This window comes from Dermacentor silvarum, chromosome 8, assembly GCF_013339745.2.
Source record: "Dermacentor silvarum isolate Dsil-2018 chromosome 8, BIME_Dsil_1.4, whole genome shotgun sequence".
Classification (NCBI taxonomy): domain Eukaryota; kingdom Metazoa; phylum Arthropoda; class Arachnida; order Ixodida; family Ixodidae; genus Dermacentor; species Dermacentor silvarum.
In genome coordinates, this window is record NC_051161.1 from 80,231,952 (window position 1) to 80,248,273 (window position 16,322).

General features: G+C 46.1%; 1 protein-coding gene across 1 annotated transcript in view; it reads left to right on the forward strand.

The window, feature by feature from the left end:
* The first annotated feature begins 447 nt into the window (after positions 1-447).
* Positions 448-16,322, forward strand: part of LOC125947679 (glycerophosphocholine choline phosphodiesterase ENPP6-like) — a 73,233-nt gene continuing 57,358 nt past the window's right edge. Inside the window, exons 1-4 of the mRNA XM_049672896.1 lie at positions 448-648; positions 2,251-2,488; positions 11,592-11,939; positions 14,367-14,476. Coding sequence (XP_049528853.1) covers positions 448-648; positions 2,251-2,488; positions 11,592-11,939; positions 14,367-14,476 — 897 coding nt within the window. The remainder of the gene's footprint in view (positions 649-2,250; positions 2,489-11,591; positions 11,940-14,366; positions 14,477-16,322) is intronic.

The window sequence follows — 16,322 nt, forward strand, 5'->3', positions numbered from 1 at the left end:
CTCCAACTGGACAAAGGCACGAAAGGCGCCCCGCCGCTTGGATGTCCTGTGGCAGCTGGACCCCGATGGCGTACCGATAACCTGAGGTGACAAAACACTCACCCCGACCCACCGCAGGAAGGTTATCCGGACGCTTCGCGCCATTCAATCCACTGCCAGGGATACAGCCCTCCACAAAAACCAAATCAAGGCAAGGTGTTACAGTTCGTGGCCAGCGACCCCGCCAGTTCCCATTTAATGCACTCCGGGTCCTTTACCCGGTTTTCGGACTGGCGGTTCACCCACAATGCCAGGCTCAACCCATTACCTTTTAACGGAGCCGGCATGTCGATGACCGGCCGTGATCAGCGATGCAGAATTTGTAGGCATGCGCGGGAGACCTTACCCCACGTACTCTGTCATTGCATGTCGAAGAGCGCAATGCACACGGCTCGCCAAAACAACATCATGGCTCGCCTCCGCACTGCGTACCGGAACCGATTTACCATCACGCACAAGAATCGACCGGTCGGCAGCACAAATCTCTGCTCGGACCTCGCCATGGCGCGTAGCGAGGAGGCGATCGTCCTTGACGGCTGTTTTCCTTTTGACAACCGACCCGACGCCTTCTCAGAAGCCTGCACCGCCAAGACCACAAAGTACGAGCCCGTACGCCTCCATCTTGCACAGCGGTATCAACGTGTGACGGTCGACGCCATCATCGTTGGTGCTGTGGGCTCGTGGGACTCCAAAAATCATGCTATCATGCGGAAGCTATGTACCCACTCCTACCTTAAATTAAGAAGCTGGTTGTGAGCGAAGTGATCATCGCGTATCGAGAGATATACCACAAACATGTGGCTCACCGGTAGCTGCCGGCCCAGATTGCTACCTCGGCTGTCATCTGCTGACGACGTCCATCATTGTTGGGCCCTGCTTGGCCCTTTTTTGACCTTGACCCATCTGTGGACTCTCGACCCCATATATGTACTCTTACTGACTATTCCCTGCCTTCGTGCCCTCATTTAGTTGTTTCTTACCCTTCCTGTTTTTTATGAACATGTGAATAAAATATTTTGTTACCCATGATCCTGGGACCTCTTTGGGTCCCAGGTGTGACAAGGGTAGTTCAAGGCCGCGTTACAGGTGCCGCAGCCCACCAACTAGAGTCCACAAGAGTATGTGCCATTGCGCTTGGACCCTTCCTGCACAATCACCAGGATCGGCGCACATTCTTGCTCGCGCTGAAGAAAAATGCACGGAAGCCCATCCATAAACAGATTCGCTGTAATAATTTTTGGTGCAGTGAATTCCAGACTACTTACTAGAATTTTATAGGTCGTAAGGTATTCTCAATATAGCTTAAGTATATCGGAAATTATAAAGCACGAATATGTCGTTGGAACTTTGATTTGATGTTGCAACGCGAAATCGTAAGACCCGGTACCTAACATAAAACCATAAACAAGAACATGGCTCCAAAGTTTTTTATCCTCGGGCAGAATATCTGAACAAATTACGAGCACATACCCCTTAGCGTACCATTACATCCCCATGTATGTTTGGTACTAAAGTAGCTCAAAAAGTTCAACAGGTCAAGTAAGGAACGATAGTTGCGTTGTTGTGCTTTCGCGCTCACCCTCTGAGGCAACTGCTCTCGGCTCCTATAGCAACAGCCAACGAACTCTTCGGTGCCCCCTTGTTTCAAGTTTCTCGCCTGACGCAGTGAAACATGATAACGTAAACACATTCTATAGAAACATAGCACGAAGGTCACTGTATGCGGCTTATTGCTCGACTGCGAAATTGCTTTCGGGTGTTTGTTTTTCCACGGTAATCGAATCGGCGAGAGTAAGCAAGTGATCTTACTCGAGAATGTTTATCCCGGCTTCCAGCAGAAAAACGCACGTTTTGCAACAACTTCCGCTAACAATTTTCGTGATGTTTTGCTTCTCGGTGACGCAGATCATCCGCAAAATACCAGACAAGCCGTGAATGTGGATGCAGAGAGTCGATGCCCAGATGACAGCAGCCTTCATTGTACGGTACGCAAGGTTGCACACGTCCTAAGTGACCTTCGCTCCTGTTCACAGTCAGGCGTGCCAACAGCGGTCAGCATAACTCTGCTTGCGCTTTCGACAAACTTTACTTGTGCATGAGAAGGATATTTACACGTTTTAAGGTATGGCCTTGTTCTCTGCCACTAGACTCGAGTGTTGGGGATTTCTTGTCGTCAGCTTGTGCTTCATTTTGTCGAGGCATGGCGGACAGCCAGTTACCCATGGAAATGAACTGAGGTCTTTGGAGAGAAGTAAACCAAGCGGTTCGTTCCAACCCGTCTTCCGCAAGAAGCTCATTGTGTTCCTTGCTGATGGCCTTCGATGGGACTACGTGGACAGAGCCGACTACCCGGGCTTCCGCTTGTTGGAGAAGCTAGGCGTTCGGGCTGAACGTCTGTTGCCCGTCTTTCCTTCTGTGTCCTATCCGAACTGGTACTCCCTGGCCACGGGTGAGTGTTTGAAAAATTCGTACACCAGTGGCTGTCTTACGTGAGCAGGACGGGGTTATAGGTCACGGCGCTTATGTCGTAGCCGCCTGAAAATTATTCTAGGTAGACTAATTATTCGTGTGCCGTACGTGCATGCTAACGCCTAGGACCTGTCAATATTATTACGATGCCTTGACCACTACAACATGCAGTTTGACTGATCGATCGCAAGTAAGAACTACATAAGTTCCAATGGTGAGGCCTTTTCACTCAACTTGCTAATTATCCTTGCACATTAGCACCCTATACTGCGAAATATGTTATAGCTAACTGCTGCAGCGAAAATAAGTAAACATTTTTGTCGAAAGAATTTGTCGTAAATAAGCCAATATTTTGCGATAAATATAGGCCGGACAATTAAGGATTCTTATTTTCCAAGGTGGGACGTGTCATCATGCATTATTCAACTATTGTTTAGGGGTGTGTCGAACAATGGCTAATTTGCACATGACTATTATTTACGGCCGCACTGCTAATAGTGGCGCACAAACGGACACTTGCACTTAGACATGAAGTGGACACCGACCTCGCGTAGGGTGAGTATGCGTTTTGTATTTACGTGTCAGAACCTCGTGTACGTAGCCTTAGCAATGAAGCCATATACAGTATATTGCACTCAAGCTAGTGGAAAGAAAGTGATGACAACAAACACTTGTCAAACAAGGATCACTGTACGATGTCTTGTTAGCACAGCGCAAATAGAGGCCATCACACTAAGAATGGGCGGCTATTAGCTCTGTGCTTCATTGACACCGCATGAAACTAGGCTGTCTGAAAGAAGTGGCACAATCAGTGATTAAACATTAAAAACGGCATAAACAAATTAAAAAGAATGCTCTGAACTAAAGCACTACTCAAACAGGACTAAACACATGAAAATTTGCGTTAACCATGTTACTTCGGGAAGGTAAAGCATAGTATTCGGCATCAACTCACTAGCGGAAAAAGTGGCGCTAGAGTCGCTCATAAATTATAAATAAGACGAAGCCATTTATTTTGTTGCTTTCGACCTCGAATGCGAACTGAAGTTTTCGGGATTTTTTAGCTTAGCTCATAGTTTGTCAGTTTACGATGGGTTACTAGCTTTTCGCTATTACCGTATGGTACCACCAGATAATAGCTGTGCTTCGATTTCATGATCTTTAAAAAAAGACCACAAAGCTGTGCTGGGGTGGCAATGAGGAGTTATTGCGTACACAGAAAACATGCATATGCCCTTAACGGCGCTGGTCTGTTCCAGGGTAAACACCTTTACTCTTAAGAAGTAAAACGAAACGCTTGTGGGGACAAATTCCCTTTGGCGAATTTTTATGGAAATTAGACATGACGACACGAACGCAGATGGCAAGATAACTGCACAAAATATGTTTTCACAGCTGTCATTTCAAACTCTCGTGACAGGTATGTTGGTGCAGATCAGGTGGTCAGAATTAGTACACAGCCTTCAGTTGCGGCTTTATCATCGCAGGTGGAGTTTGAGCTCACTGTCGTGCAAAATAGAGTATTTTACAGCCTCATGAAACTTATTATAGCGACCTCCATATTGCGAAAATTGCTACAATGTTTAAGCGGACAGACTTGGCGAGGCTAAAGAACAACAATAGAAGCATGATTATTGGATTAGTATGTCTTGCATTACCTCATAAAAGAAATTAGCGCAGCAAAAGACAAGACACACTCGAAGTCTTCGTCTTCTCTTTCAGTGCTTGTTGTCTTTTGTTGCGCTCATTTCCCTCATCGGTAAAAACAATAAATTTGCGGCGTAGTTCGTTACAGCTTCTTGGATGTTTTCTGTATTAAATTTGATGCGTAAAGTAATATCAAAATTTCCCCTCAATTCTGGGTAATCTTTTTTTTTTGACACAGGATACATACAACCGCTGCGACATCGGAAGATAATATATCAGTCGAGCTGAGCTAAACCTTAATATTTCTATCGTTTTCGAACTACTTCAAGTTATGCTGCGGAATCTCAATAAAGCTTAAACCTTGTTGGTTGAGAACCTTTCATAATAGTCAGAAAGCTTTATATTACGTGAATTTGAACGAATATATGCAGGGGAAAATAAAAAAAATCCCGTTGCAGTTTTTGGCAAGGAAACGCAGGTTCTGTCCTGCCAAAAACTCAACGTGCTGTAACCAGCATGTGGTTCTTAAGACTACTTAATTCACAATCGTAATGGCGCACACATATATCCACAGAATATTTGAAGGTTATTTTATGCCACCCAAGGCAGGCTATATTCATTAGGGAACAGCCCCGCAGCCTAACCTTTGCGTGATGCGACACATGAACAATGGTGAAATATCAGTGCGAATAATCTTTATCTGCTGCGAAAAGTCGGCAAATTTTGAAGTTAGCATTGCCGACACTCACAATTATGAGCATAATTTGGTTGTTTCTTTCCTTAATGCAGGATTTCCTTCAAAGTATTACGATTCCTACAGCAATCATGCACCCGCAAGGGTCACTATGGTTTGCTTTAATATATGTAAGCTTTAAAAACATTTACAGCTGGAAAACTGCAGGGCTGGCCTGCCCTACTTTGCTTCATAAAGGTTTCCTATAAGTTAGTTTGGTCCTTTGCGTGATGCGACACATGAACAATGGTGAAATATCAGTGCGAGTAATCTTTATCTGCTGCGAAAAGTCGGCAAATTTTGAAGTTAGCATTGCCGACACTCAGAATTATGAGCATAAGTTGGTTTTCTTAAAATTTTTGCCCAAACAAACAGGGACAAAGAAAAAGGAGAACACAAGGACGAGTGCTTTAAGCGCTCGTCCTTGTGTTCTCCTTTTTATTCGTCCCTGTTTGTTTGCGCAAAAATTTTAAGAAAATGAATCTGTTCCAACTAGGCCGACTCGCAGTTATGCTTCAGATAATTTGGTTGTTTCTTTCCTTACTGTAGGATTTCCTTCAAAGTATTACGATTCCTACAGCAATCATGCACCCGCACGGGTCACTATGGTTTGCTTTCATATGTAAGCTTTAGAAACATTTACAGCTGGAAAACTGCAGGGCTGGTCTGCCCTACTTTGCTTCATTAGGGTTTCCTAAAAGTTAGTTTGGTTTCGTATTATGTGATGTTGGTGCTTTTTATCTATGCACATTTTTCTGAGACCGATAGGGTTTTGAAATAGAAATTTGTATGAATAGGTCATGAAACGACAGCATTGTTATAGTGAAACTTTGTTGTTTTGCCTAAGAAATACATTGGCAGTTGCTTTCGCGAAAATGCCTGTGGCAAGGTGGGCAACAAGCAACTTGACTTAATATAGTTTTATTTGCTAATTTTATCATGGGCATATAGAGATATCGCACCGTACGGAGTGAGACTGGATATTGATGAGAACAATTATTTACTGCCTTATGATTCGCTAAAATAGTGTTTAGCCAAAATTTCTTTCAAGAAACGTAACTTTACGGTTCAGAGTTAGAAGCAGCTACTTGGACGCTTGCTCTTAGGCTATGGCCGCTGGATTCTGCGAGTAGTGACGAAAATGCTGGCGGGCACGACGGAGCCTTGTGCCGCGCCATCGTGCTCTTCATAACTCTTCCCTAAGAATTCCTGTTATGTGGACATTCAACTACCAACGGTCGCTTTCAAATTTTCAGTTGCAATAATATTGCGATAGCAATTGTAGGAACGTTACAGGTGCGTTGGCGTAGTCACGGTCATCGTGCAGTGTGAAGGTATCAATGGTGTATGCACGACCAACCCGCGGAGGTTCAAAATGCCTCCAGATGCACGCAAAAATGAAATTATGGAGTGTTACCGTGCCATAACCACGATCTGATTATGAGGAACGCCGTAGTGGGAGACTCCGGAAGAAGTTGGATCCCCTTGGCTTCTTTAAAGTGCACCTAAATCTCACTACACGGCTGTTTGCGCCCCATCTAAACGCGGCCGCCGTGGCAGAGATTTGACGTCGCGACCTCGTGCTTAGCAGCCCAGCACCATATCCATTAAGCAATCACGGCGGGGAATCCTGAGACGCGCAATACATTTGTCTGAAAAAAAAAGTTGTCGCAGTTTCACCTGAAAGGCGAAGCATCAATTGCGATAGCAAATTTGAAGAGAGCTATATGGAGTAATGATAACAGCTTTATCAGCTGTATAAACTTGGACATGCAGCAGCACCGGCAACACGCAGAACTGTTGTCGACGCCTCCGGCGTTTTGCCCGCGTTCGCTCAAAATGCGTGCGGCGTTGGTGACTGTTGCCGGAGCCTCTGATATAAATAGGCACTTGGTGCCGCAGCTAAACGTCGCCTCCCTTCCCTGCCCCTCCCCCACAGCCTTTCGCGCGTCGGAAGAAGGTACGTTTACTCTACATATATGGTGATTGTAGAGGAGGAAAGAGACGCCTACTTCTGCAGCCCTTAAGGAAGCACAGCGCAGAACGCGCGTTTGTTCTCCGCCGTGCGTTCACTCCCCGTGAAAGCGCGCGTCCCTCGCGCCCTTTCACTCGCACATACAGCGTTCGGCGGCGCGCGGCGACGATTTCATCTCCATTGACGTCATACAGAACCTCACGGCGACGGCGACGGCGACGCCGACGGCAGAAATCTGCTTTTGAGTGTCTATATAATTGCTACCGCAATAAAATGTAAGCCATAAAATTAGCCCGCTAGCTCCCTAACTAGGCGACAGCATGCTTCGATTGTGATGTCTCGACAGCTGAGCGTGCTTGAGTCGCGGTGCAACTTGCGCACTCTCATATATAAAAGTAACGTTTGTATTTTTTGTTTCTCTTTTGCGATTTCATGCACACTGTGACGCGATCTTGTGCGTTCAACACACCTCACATTTTCGATTAGATGGCTCCAAAGCGCGTGTAGTCGACCTGTAATGCTATGAGGAAATGCGTGTACAATGGTCGGATCGAACCTCTGTCTTGCAGCGCTTTTGTTTCCCCCCACTTTTCGGCAACGATCGCACACGTACTATTGATGTGCCGAAGTCGCTAAGATGCCTGTCGCGTGCGCCAGCCATTTTATTGCTTTCTTCCCTCGTGAAAGCCACAGCTTCGAGACGCTATGTTCGAATACACTTCCTTCGGGTTCGGGCCACATTTCACACTATAACCAGTTAATGTGAGTAGAACCGTTCCAAAACGTTATATGAGAGTTCTCACGGTTTTCAGATAATGTTAAATTTCTCAACGAGTTTATATTTCGACAACGAATGGGGAATGTTAAGGGTAATACTCAGGTGAACTTGTAGGTGTCTGTCAATTAGGGATTAAGAAAAAATTGCTAAACCCTCGTTTCCGACACCTTTGCAGGCGTTATATGAAATGCTTCAAATGTTTCTCCGCTTTGCTGAATTGACCAAGAGTGCCACAGGTTTCATACGTTGAGAAAATGAGGGCCGCTTATTGGTGACGTGTACTGAAAGTCTGAAATCTGTAGGTTAATTATGTACTTTGAAGCCAATCATTGAATAATCATTTCTTTCACTTCTTATGCGCTATACAAGACACGTAGTTATTTCTCCCCGCTCTCTTAGCTGAACGACACGAGGCGCGCTATCTATATTTCGTCGAAGTAACAAGCATGTTGTAGGTGAAGAAATAATTTTTTTATCTTTGTAGGTTAATTAGGGCCTTTGTAGAAACTTTCTCATTCAAGCCTTCCAGATTGTCATAATGCCGTTAATCACAATGTTTCTCAGCCTCACAAAACGAGTGCACAAGATACAAAATATACATTTAATATAAATGAGGCGCATGTTACAAAGGAATATGCCCCGTGACAGAAAAAAAAGCGTGGCAGGAAGCCCGCGAATACACGCAAAATTGGCGCGCGACTGGCCGCTTGAGGCACTTTGCGTATTCGCGGGCTTCTTTCACGCTCGGTAAAACACTGCTATGTAGCGTGTATTGAGCCACAGAAAGCTGTATCAGAAGTTTTAGTGGCGAAGCACCTTAGAGTTGAGGCTTTTCCAAAATCCGTCCAGGTTGTCCGTGCTCATGTCCAACGTTGGCCGCGCCGTAGCCATAGGAACCAGGATGGCGGAGGAGGGCGGCGCGGCGGCGTATTTCTATTTGCGCCCCCGTACAGCACTCGACCGCTGGCGCCGCGCTGCGCCGCTCGGGCGTACCACGTTTCTAGCTGCCGCCGTTGGAACGGAGGAGGCGTTGACGGAGAACACGCTGGGTTGGGGTAGAGTGTACTAGACACTAGTTGGGGGTGACTAGCCTGCTGTTAGGGGATCGGTGGTATTCCTAAATAAACGCATCACTGTTTTGATGATCCAAATATAATCTCACTATCAGGGAGGGAGCAGTCTACCTGACTGGAGCAGTATTTTTTTATTTGGGGTGTTGCTACGCTGCGCTCCGCAACACCCCAACGACCGCCGCTTCGCGTCGGCGCCCGGCACCACGGCTTCCGCCGTGGCGCCGGGGTTCAAACGACCGCGCTGGCAAACAGAGAGGAAAACAAAAGGGAAAGCGTGATATTAAGATTTAAAAAAAGAAAAAGAAAACAAGCCAACGCCTCCCAGGATTCGAACCCGCGTACACATAATCCAGAAGCAAGCGCCGCAACCACTCGGCCATACAGCCACACTTGTACAGGCGGCAAGCATGCGAGCCATATGATTGCGTTCGAGCGCTCTCGGCGAAAGCAACCACCTAAAAACGCGGTACGCGCGAGCGGCGCAGCGTGGCGCCAGCGGTCGAGCGCTGTACGGGGGCGCAAATAGTAATACGCGGCGCGGCGCATGCGCAGGCGGTCTCCTCCTCGCCAGCTCTTAGCTCACAACCCGACCCCCGCTTCTTTTCTCTCCGCGGCGCGCTCTCTCAATGCCCACGCAAAAGACGTCGAACAAGATCCCATACTAACGAAAGCAGACGTCCTTAAATTGCTTTACCGAAACGTGGAACGCGAGACCGCACACCAATGGATTCTTCCCCGTCGTCTGCACAGAAAAAACAGCGTTCTGCGGGTGGTGTTGGGATGTACCTGAAATTGCCAGAGACCGCGGTGGATCTCTACCTACCAATAACGAGCCCATCTCAGGATGGCGAACACGCTGCAATAAAACTATCCGACGGAACCGTCGTCATGACAGTGTACTTGGCCCCGAAACTCTCCCGAGGCAACGTAGAAAAGTACATTGATCTAGCCATGCGCGAATACGAAACAAAGTGCAAGAACAACCCCTTCGTACCTGTCGGAGACTTCAACGTAGGCATCACGCACAGCGACTCGCTTGTGCAGTATATGATGTCTCGATACGCTCTACGATGCATTTCGTATGACTGGAAACAACCAACAACCGCCCGGGGAACGTGCATAGACCTTGTTCTTGCCAACTTCAGGCTAGATCCAATCGAAGAACTATTGGCTCTACATTTCACGGACCACAAAGCAGTGATAATGAAGGGAAAACAAAATCCAGAACTCAACACGACATACAAGTAATGACAAATAAAACATTGTATATACTGTGCGCACGCGTTGTCACTCATTTACATGCGCGAGTGGGCAATGTCACGGGTGCTTTACGTTAAGAACGATCCCCAGTGTTTCGTCCACTCGTCATGATTAACTTCGTGGAGATTCGTGTTTTTTTTTTCTCATGTTGCTCTACAATTTTCGCATTGACACTTTTCATGTTATTATAATATTTAGGAAGCTGAAAATTAACTGTAATTATGCAATTGTGCAGAATGCAAAAAAAAAAGTTGTCGCAGTTTCACCTGAAAGGCGAAGCATCAATTGCGATAGCAAATTTGTGGAGAGCTATACGGAGTAATGATAGTAGCTTTATCAGCGGTATAAACTTGGACATGCAGCAGCACCGGCAACACGCTGAACTGTTGTCGACGCCGTCGGCGTTTTGCCCGCGTTCGCACAAAATGCGTGCTGCGTTGGTGACTGTTGCCGGAGCCTCTGATTTAAATAGGCACTTGGTGCCGCAGCTTAACGTCGCCTCCCTTCCCTCCCCCTCCCCCCCACAGTCTTTCGCGCGTCGGAAGAAGGCGCGTTTGCTCTACATATATGGTGATTGTAAAGGAGGAAAGAGACGCCTACTTCTGCAGCCCTTAAGGGAGCACGGCGCAGAACGCGCGTTTGTTCTCCGCCGTGGGTTGATGATAAGTGGTTCTTGATGGAAAGGGAAAGGTTGGCGCTATCTTCTGCAGCCCTTGAGGGAGCACGGCTCAGCGCCTCCCCGTGAAAGCGCGCGTCCCTCGCGCCCTTTCACTCGCACATACAGCGTTCGGCGGCGCGCCGCGACGATTTCATCTCCATTGACGTCATACGGAACTTCACGGCGACGGCGACGACGACGGCGACGTCGACGGCAGAAATCTTCTTTGGAGTGTCCGTATAATTGCTATCGCAATAATAATCTGAGTATCTTCAAGCGTCGCGGCAAACAACATGGTCTTGGTTCTGTTGAGCTACGGGGCATTTGCACGTTTAAATATTTTGCAAAATTTACGTGGGACACTTTGTATGAACGATAATCAAATTTGAAAACGTTTAATGCGATGGTAGACAAAAACGTACGGCAGAAATCTGCTTTTGAGTGTCCATATAATTGCTATCGCAATAAAACGCACCTTTCTTTTGTGATTAGTCGCCATCAGGTGAGTCCGTTACGCATGAACTTTGCTACGCACAGGATTTTCAAAACAAAGCTCTCTTTGTTTATGTTTCGCAGTGTGCATCCTCCTGAACATGCATTTGCATTTCAGCATATGAATAGGGAACGGTATATTGCATAGACATATTACATTGAATTACATTTGCAGCTAATTTCCGTCATTTCTCAGGAAAGGAGATTTACATATATTATAATTTAAGAAGTATGTCTGTACTAGGCGAATGCTGTCGTTGTCGTTAGTTCCGAAGCGCGTCTATTGATCAGAAGCTCATTTCAATAGCACTGTAGCTTCTAAGCCACGTCGCGATTGATCGTAAGCCCTATCCCCAGCATAGCTCCAAAATACATACTTCTCTGACAGACGAGGAATCATTCCTATCTTAGCAATTGTTCAGCCAAGGCACGATGCATTCACTCGCTGGGTTTATACATTCCCCTAGGTCTGTACACCGAGGACCACGGGATTCTGGGAAACTACATGTACGACGCGAAAACCAACTCCTATTTCACAATGTCCTCACCCGAGAGCTTCCACCCACGTTGGTGGACGCGTGCGGAACCACTGTGGACGCGCGCGCTGCGCCGCAACCGCACCGTGGCCATGTTCTGGTGGGACGGCTGCCAGGTCAGCATCAACGGCACGCGGCCCCAGAGCTGCACCCCATACGGCGGCTATTCGACCGAGATCGACCACCTAATGAACCAGAGGATCGGTGAAGCAGTCAACGCCTTCAAGACGGGCAGGCTCGATTTAGCAATGTTTTACTACGAAGGACCCGACGCGGAAGGTACGTTCTCTTTTTGGAAGCTTCACCGAAAATTGTTTTTAAAGCGATAGATTTCATTGGCTCCTCCCCCCACTTTCCGGCTTGTCTGTTTCTGGACGTCTATGAGAGTAAACTTGGCCAACTAGGTATGTACTGGCTACTGTGTTGCTGGGGGAACAAGAATTCGCGATCGTCAGTCAGGCTCTATAGTGTCTAAAGACGTACGTTTATGTAGGTCAATTACTCACAAGGGACTCTGATCATGAGAAGGAAATTTACAGAAGAATAAAATTGTGTTGGAGTGCATACGGCAGGCATCACCAAATCCTGACTCGGAGCTTGCCACTGCCGTTGTAAGGAAAGGTGTACAATCATTGCATGCTACCGGTGCTAACATATGGGGCAGAAACTTGGAGGTTAACGAAGAAGCTCAAGAACAAGTTAATGACCGCACAAGGTGCGATTGAACGAAACATGTTAGGGCTAACGTTAAGAGACAGGAAGAGAGCGGTATAGATCACAGAGCAAACGGGGATAGCCGATACTCTAATTGACATTAAGAGGAAAAAATGGAGCTGGGAACTCCTTGAATTGCGTAGGACGGATAACCGGTGGACCGTTAGAGTTACAGAATGGATACCAAGAGAAGGAAAGCGCAGTCGAGGACGGCAGACAACTAGGTGGAGTGATACAGTTAGGAAATTTGCAGGCGCAAGTTGGAATCAGCTAGCGCAAGACAGGGGTAATTGGAGATCGGAGGGAGAGGCCTTCGGTCTACAGTGGACATAAATGCAGGCTGATGATGATGACTGTCTTGCCGTGCAGACAACATGGGTCAGTAGGTACGTGCCCGAACAGACAACTGTAGCTACTCGTTGTTGGCTGGCATAGCGGAGAACTTAGGCACTGCGGATGCGATTTTCGTACGTGCCCATTCTTGGCAAGTGCCCCTTAATGGATGTGCCAAGGTGACACAAGGGGTATGTAGCCTTAAATATCTTAAATGGATAGTGTCCTATTCGCAACAGAAACCTGCATATGTTGCTTCGCTGCGTCCTCATCTCTTGCTGCGCCCGAATTCTGGTAATTAATCAAACACCTCGACGTCGAGCGCGGCCGCTTGATAAATATATCTACGACAACATTGTTGCCGCGAAGATATTATGGATAATGGCGTTAGCTGTGGCGTTTCAACTGGGCCCCATAATTTTGCTGTCTGAGGATTTCAATTGAACATTGGTAATGGTAGGAATATAAAGGAAGCTGACACATCCGTTTCGTCTTTGAGAGAAGCTGCAGATCATCCAATGAGCACTTTCTGTGGACAACGGCTTTTATCATGCCATGGCCTTATTGTTTGGGAGCCGCATTGCACCCTGAGGTTCGCAAATATAATCACGGTTAGTTCAAGTCATCTGCACACAGAATGATGTGAACAAAATTTGAGAATAATCTTGAGGAAGAGAGACAAATGGAGAAGGACATCAGTGTAGACATTTGGGCTTGTTGGTGTAACATATTTGCAGATTTTCCTCTTGTGTCGCAAAGAAAAACACGCATGGACGTATAAGAAGCACAAAGACATACACATGAAGTTAGCGCCTGTGTGTGTCTTCCTTCTTCTTCTACGTCCTTGTTTTTTTGTTTTTTGTTTTTTTTTTTTGCTCGACAAGAAGAAAATCTTTACACATGGAGAAGCACGCTCTGGACTTGCGCTTCAGAAAGTTCCAGCGAGTGCAACTACATGAAATATCGTTGGCACTCCCGCAATGACTTGACGCACAAAACTGCCTCACTTCGGTGAGGGTGGAATGTACTGTAATATTCAGGTACAGAAGCCACTAGAAAAATGTTTATGAAACCCAACTTTTCGTTTTCCTTTTTTATTTTCGATGATCACATAAGCGATGAAGCGTATAATGTGATCGCCATGAAAAGCCGTACACCCAAACCACCCGTGCATTAGAAGCTTCAGCAACCAAAAATTGCGCAAAGCCAAAGTCAATAAACACGATTTCACGTTCACAGGGAATGGGAAACTATGAATACGCCAACCTAAAAACTGTGAAACTATGAACTAGAAACGAAATACGCGGCAGCCAAGCAAACAGCTAAGCAATTGTCATCATTGTAAGCGGGCGTATAACCCTCGTGGAAAAATATTACTGGCAGGAATAGAGAGCTCCGGAACGAATGGAAAAGGTTGAGTGTTCTAATAATATTAAACAACGTAATTTAAGCACTGATTGCTGGGTGATTTCGTATTCTATATTGACGAAAAATAGCGCGATAAAACGAGGGACGAGAAAGAAACACGATACTAGTGCAGACTGGCAAATCATCGACGTTGCTAGTCTGCTCTCGTATCCTGTTTCTTTTTCGTCCCTTGTGTAAGGTGGTAGACATGCCACCACTCACAAATTTAATTTGCTTTTTTTTATTTCGCAGGTCACAGAAATGGCCCCGACAGCGAAGGCATTGAGGATGCAGTCAGGAAAGTTGATCGGTACTTGTGGAACCTGCAAATGGGCCTGCAGAGAGAAGGGCTTTTAGAAGAAGTAAAGTAATACGTCTTGACACGTGAAATTTCCACACGTCATTACAACACAACTTGCACTAGGCGAACCTGTACACTTTCTTTAGTTACTTTTGTGTGCCACGTGACGACCAACCCCAACAAAATAGAAAGAACAGCTGTAGCTCAAGTTGCAAAGTGAGCTCGTTCTAGTTGAAGAGACTGCGTGTGGTAACTAGCAAAATGTGCAAAGAAAATTAAATATTGTGTGTTGCCGGTGACAGTCATGTGCATTTAGACGTTTGCTATTCTTGTGTGCACAAACAATATCTTCAAGCAGCACGCAGGTTATCTGAATTATTTTAATTTTACTGTTGCGCACTAATGGGGAAATTGTGTTGAAATCACGCCACCACCAGCAAATATTCCATGAAGCCGGCAACGAAAAACTGAAAGTTTGGGCTAGTAATGAAGGTAATGCCTCGTTGGCACCGATATAATAGGCATGCGCAAAAATACTTCATTGCTAACGTTTCAAATCGAATGCCTATAATTCATTTTCACTGCTAGCGTTGGTAAGATAAAAAATGACTTACAACATATTCTTCTAAAGAATTATATGTAAATGGCACCTGCTTACCAGTCGGTGGCAAAATATTTGTTTAATGAAAGAGGAGCATTGAGCGACTGTAAGCCCCCTTGAAATGGTGCACTTTTGGGGAATTGGTGAATTTAGGCAACTCAATGCAAAAAACTGTCGCCATGGCATAAAATTGTGCACATTCCACGCTCTGTGGAATCGATGTTATGCTAAGCGTTTTACAGGTACCTGGCTACCCCGCAACGTTTGGCGTTCCCCAAGTTGTTACCAGATTAAACAACCTGCTTGTGTAAACTGAGTAGTTGTGAGTGTGGGCCACGAACCTACCTCTGTGCGACGACTACAGCTCGACGATGACCATGTCGATGGTGATCGTATGGCAGCACAGGAATTTCTACGCTGGCCGTTCGACGTGATCTTACGACATGGCGATGGTTGAGTTCTACATGGCTAGTCGACGAATGTGCGTAAGCGAAAGAAACACGGGTTGTGACGTCATTACCAAGTACATGTTATACAACTGTAGGTAGCTATGGCTACGTCATGTGGTGTAAGTTTAAACGACGCAGGTATTTGAACACCGGCGAAGAAATGTTAAAACCAAATTAACTTGGGCGATCATGAAGTTGGCACAGTGTCGCACATTTCTACGTAGCGTAATCTTCCACGAAGAAAATGCTGGCAAAAGGGAGATGGTCCCGCAGATAGCGCAGTCTAGCAGGGAGCCCCAAAGCAACAGCTTATCCCAAGGAATAAAGACGAGAAAGTGGCACGTGGCGCATGCGCAGAGTGTTTCAAAGAGCTGGTTCCCTTCGGAATGAGAGAAGTGTTCGTACGATCGTGGCCTAGTGGTAGTCGATATAAGGTAGACACGTATTTATACCATTTTTGTTTCTGTTCTTTGTTTCAATGTAATTTGCCAAGCAAGGCAATAAAAAAGAGGAAAAAAAAAGATCGTGGCGTAGTGGTTAGAGCACAGGGCTGCTGTGCTCCCCTGTAGAGGTTCGATCCCACCATCGGTCATGCGTTGTTTTCTTTTTATTACAGCGAACCGAGACAGAAACTACCTACCTACCTACATATACCTACCTACCTACCGCAAAGTTCGAATAATGAGGCAAAGAATGCTTCGCATTATAAAAAATAGAAAATTGAGACATGCTTTCCCACTGTGCTTATGCTTTTCGCCGCACTCGACAAACCCGAAGCAAGACTTCTACATTTTCTGCACAAATGATCAGACGTATGAACTTGTATTGTCAGAATATTAGGTTATAATAGCCTTTAT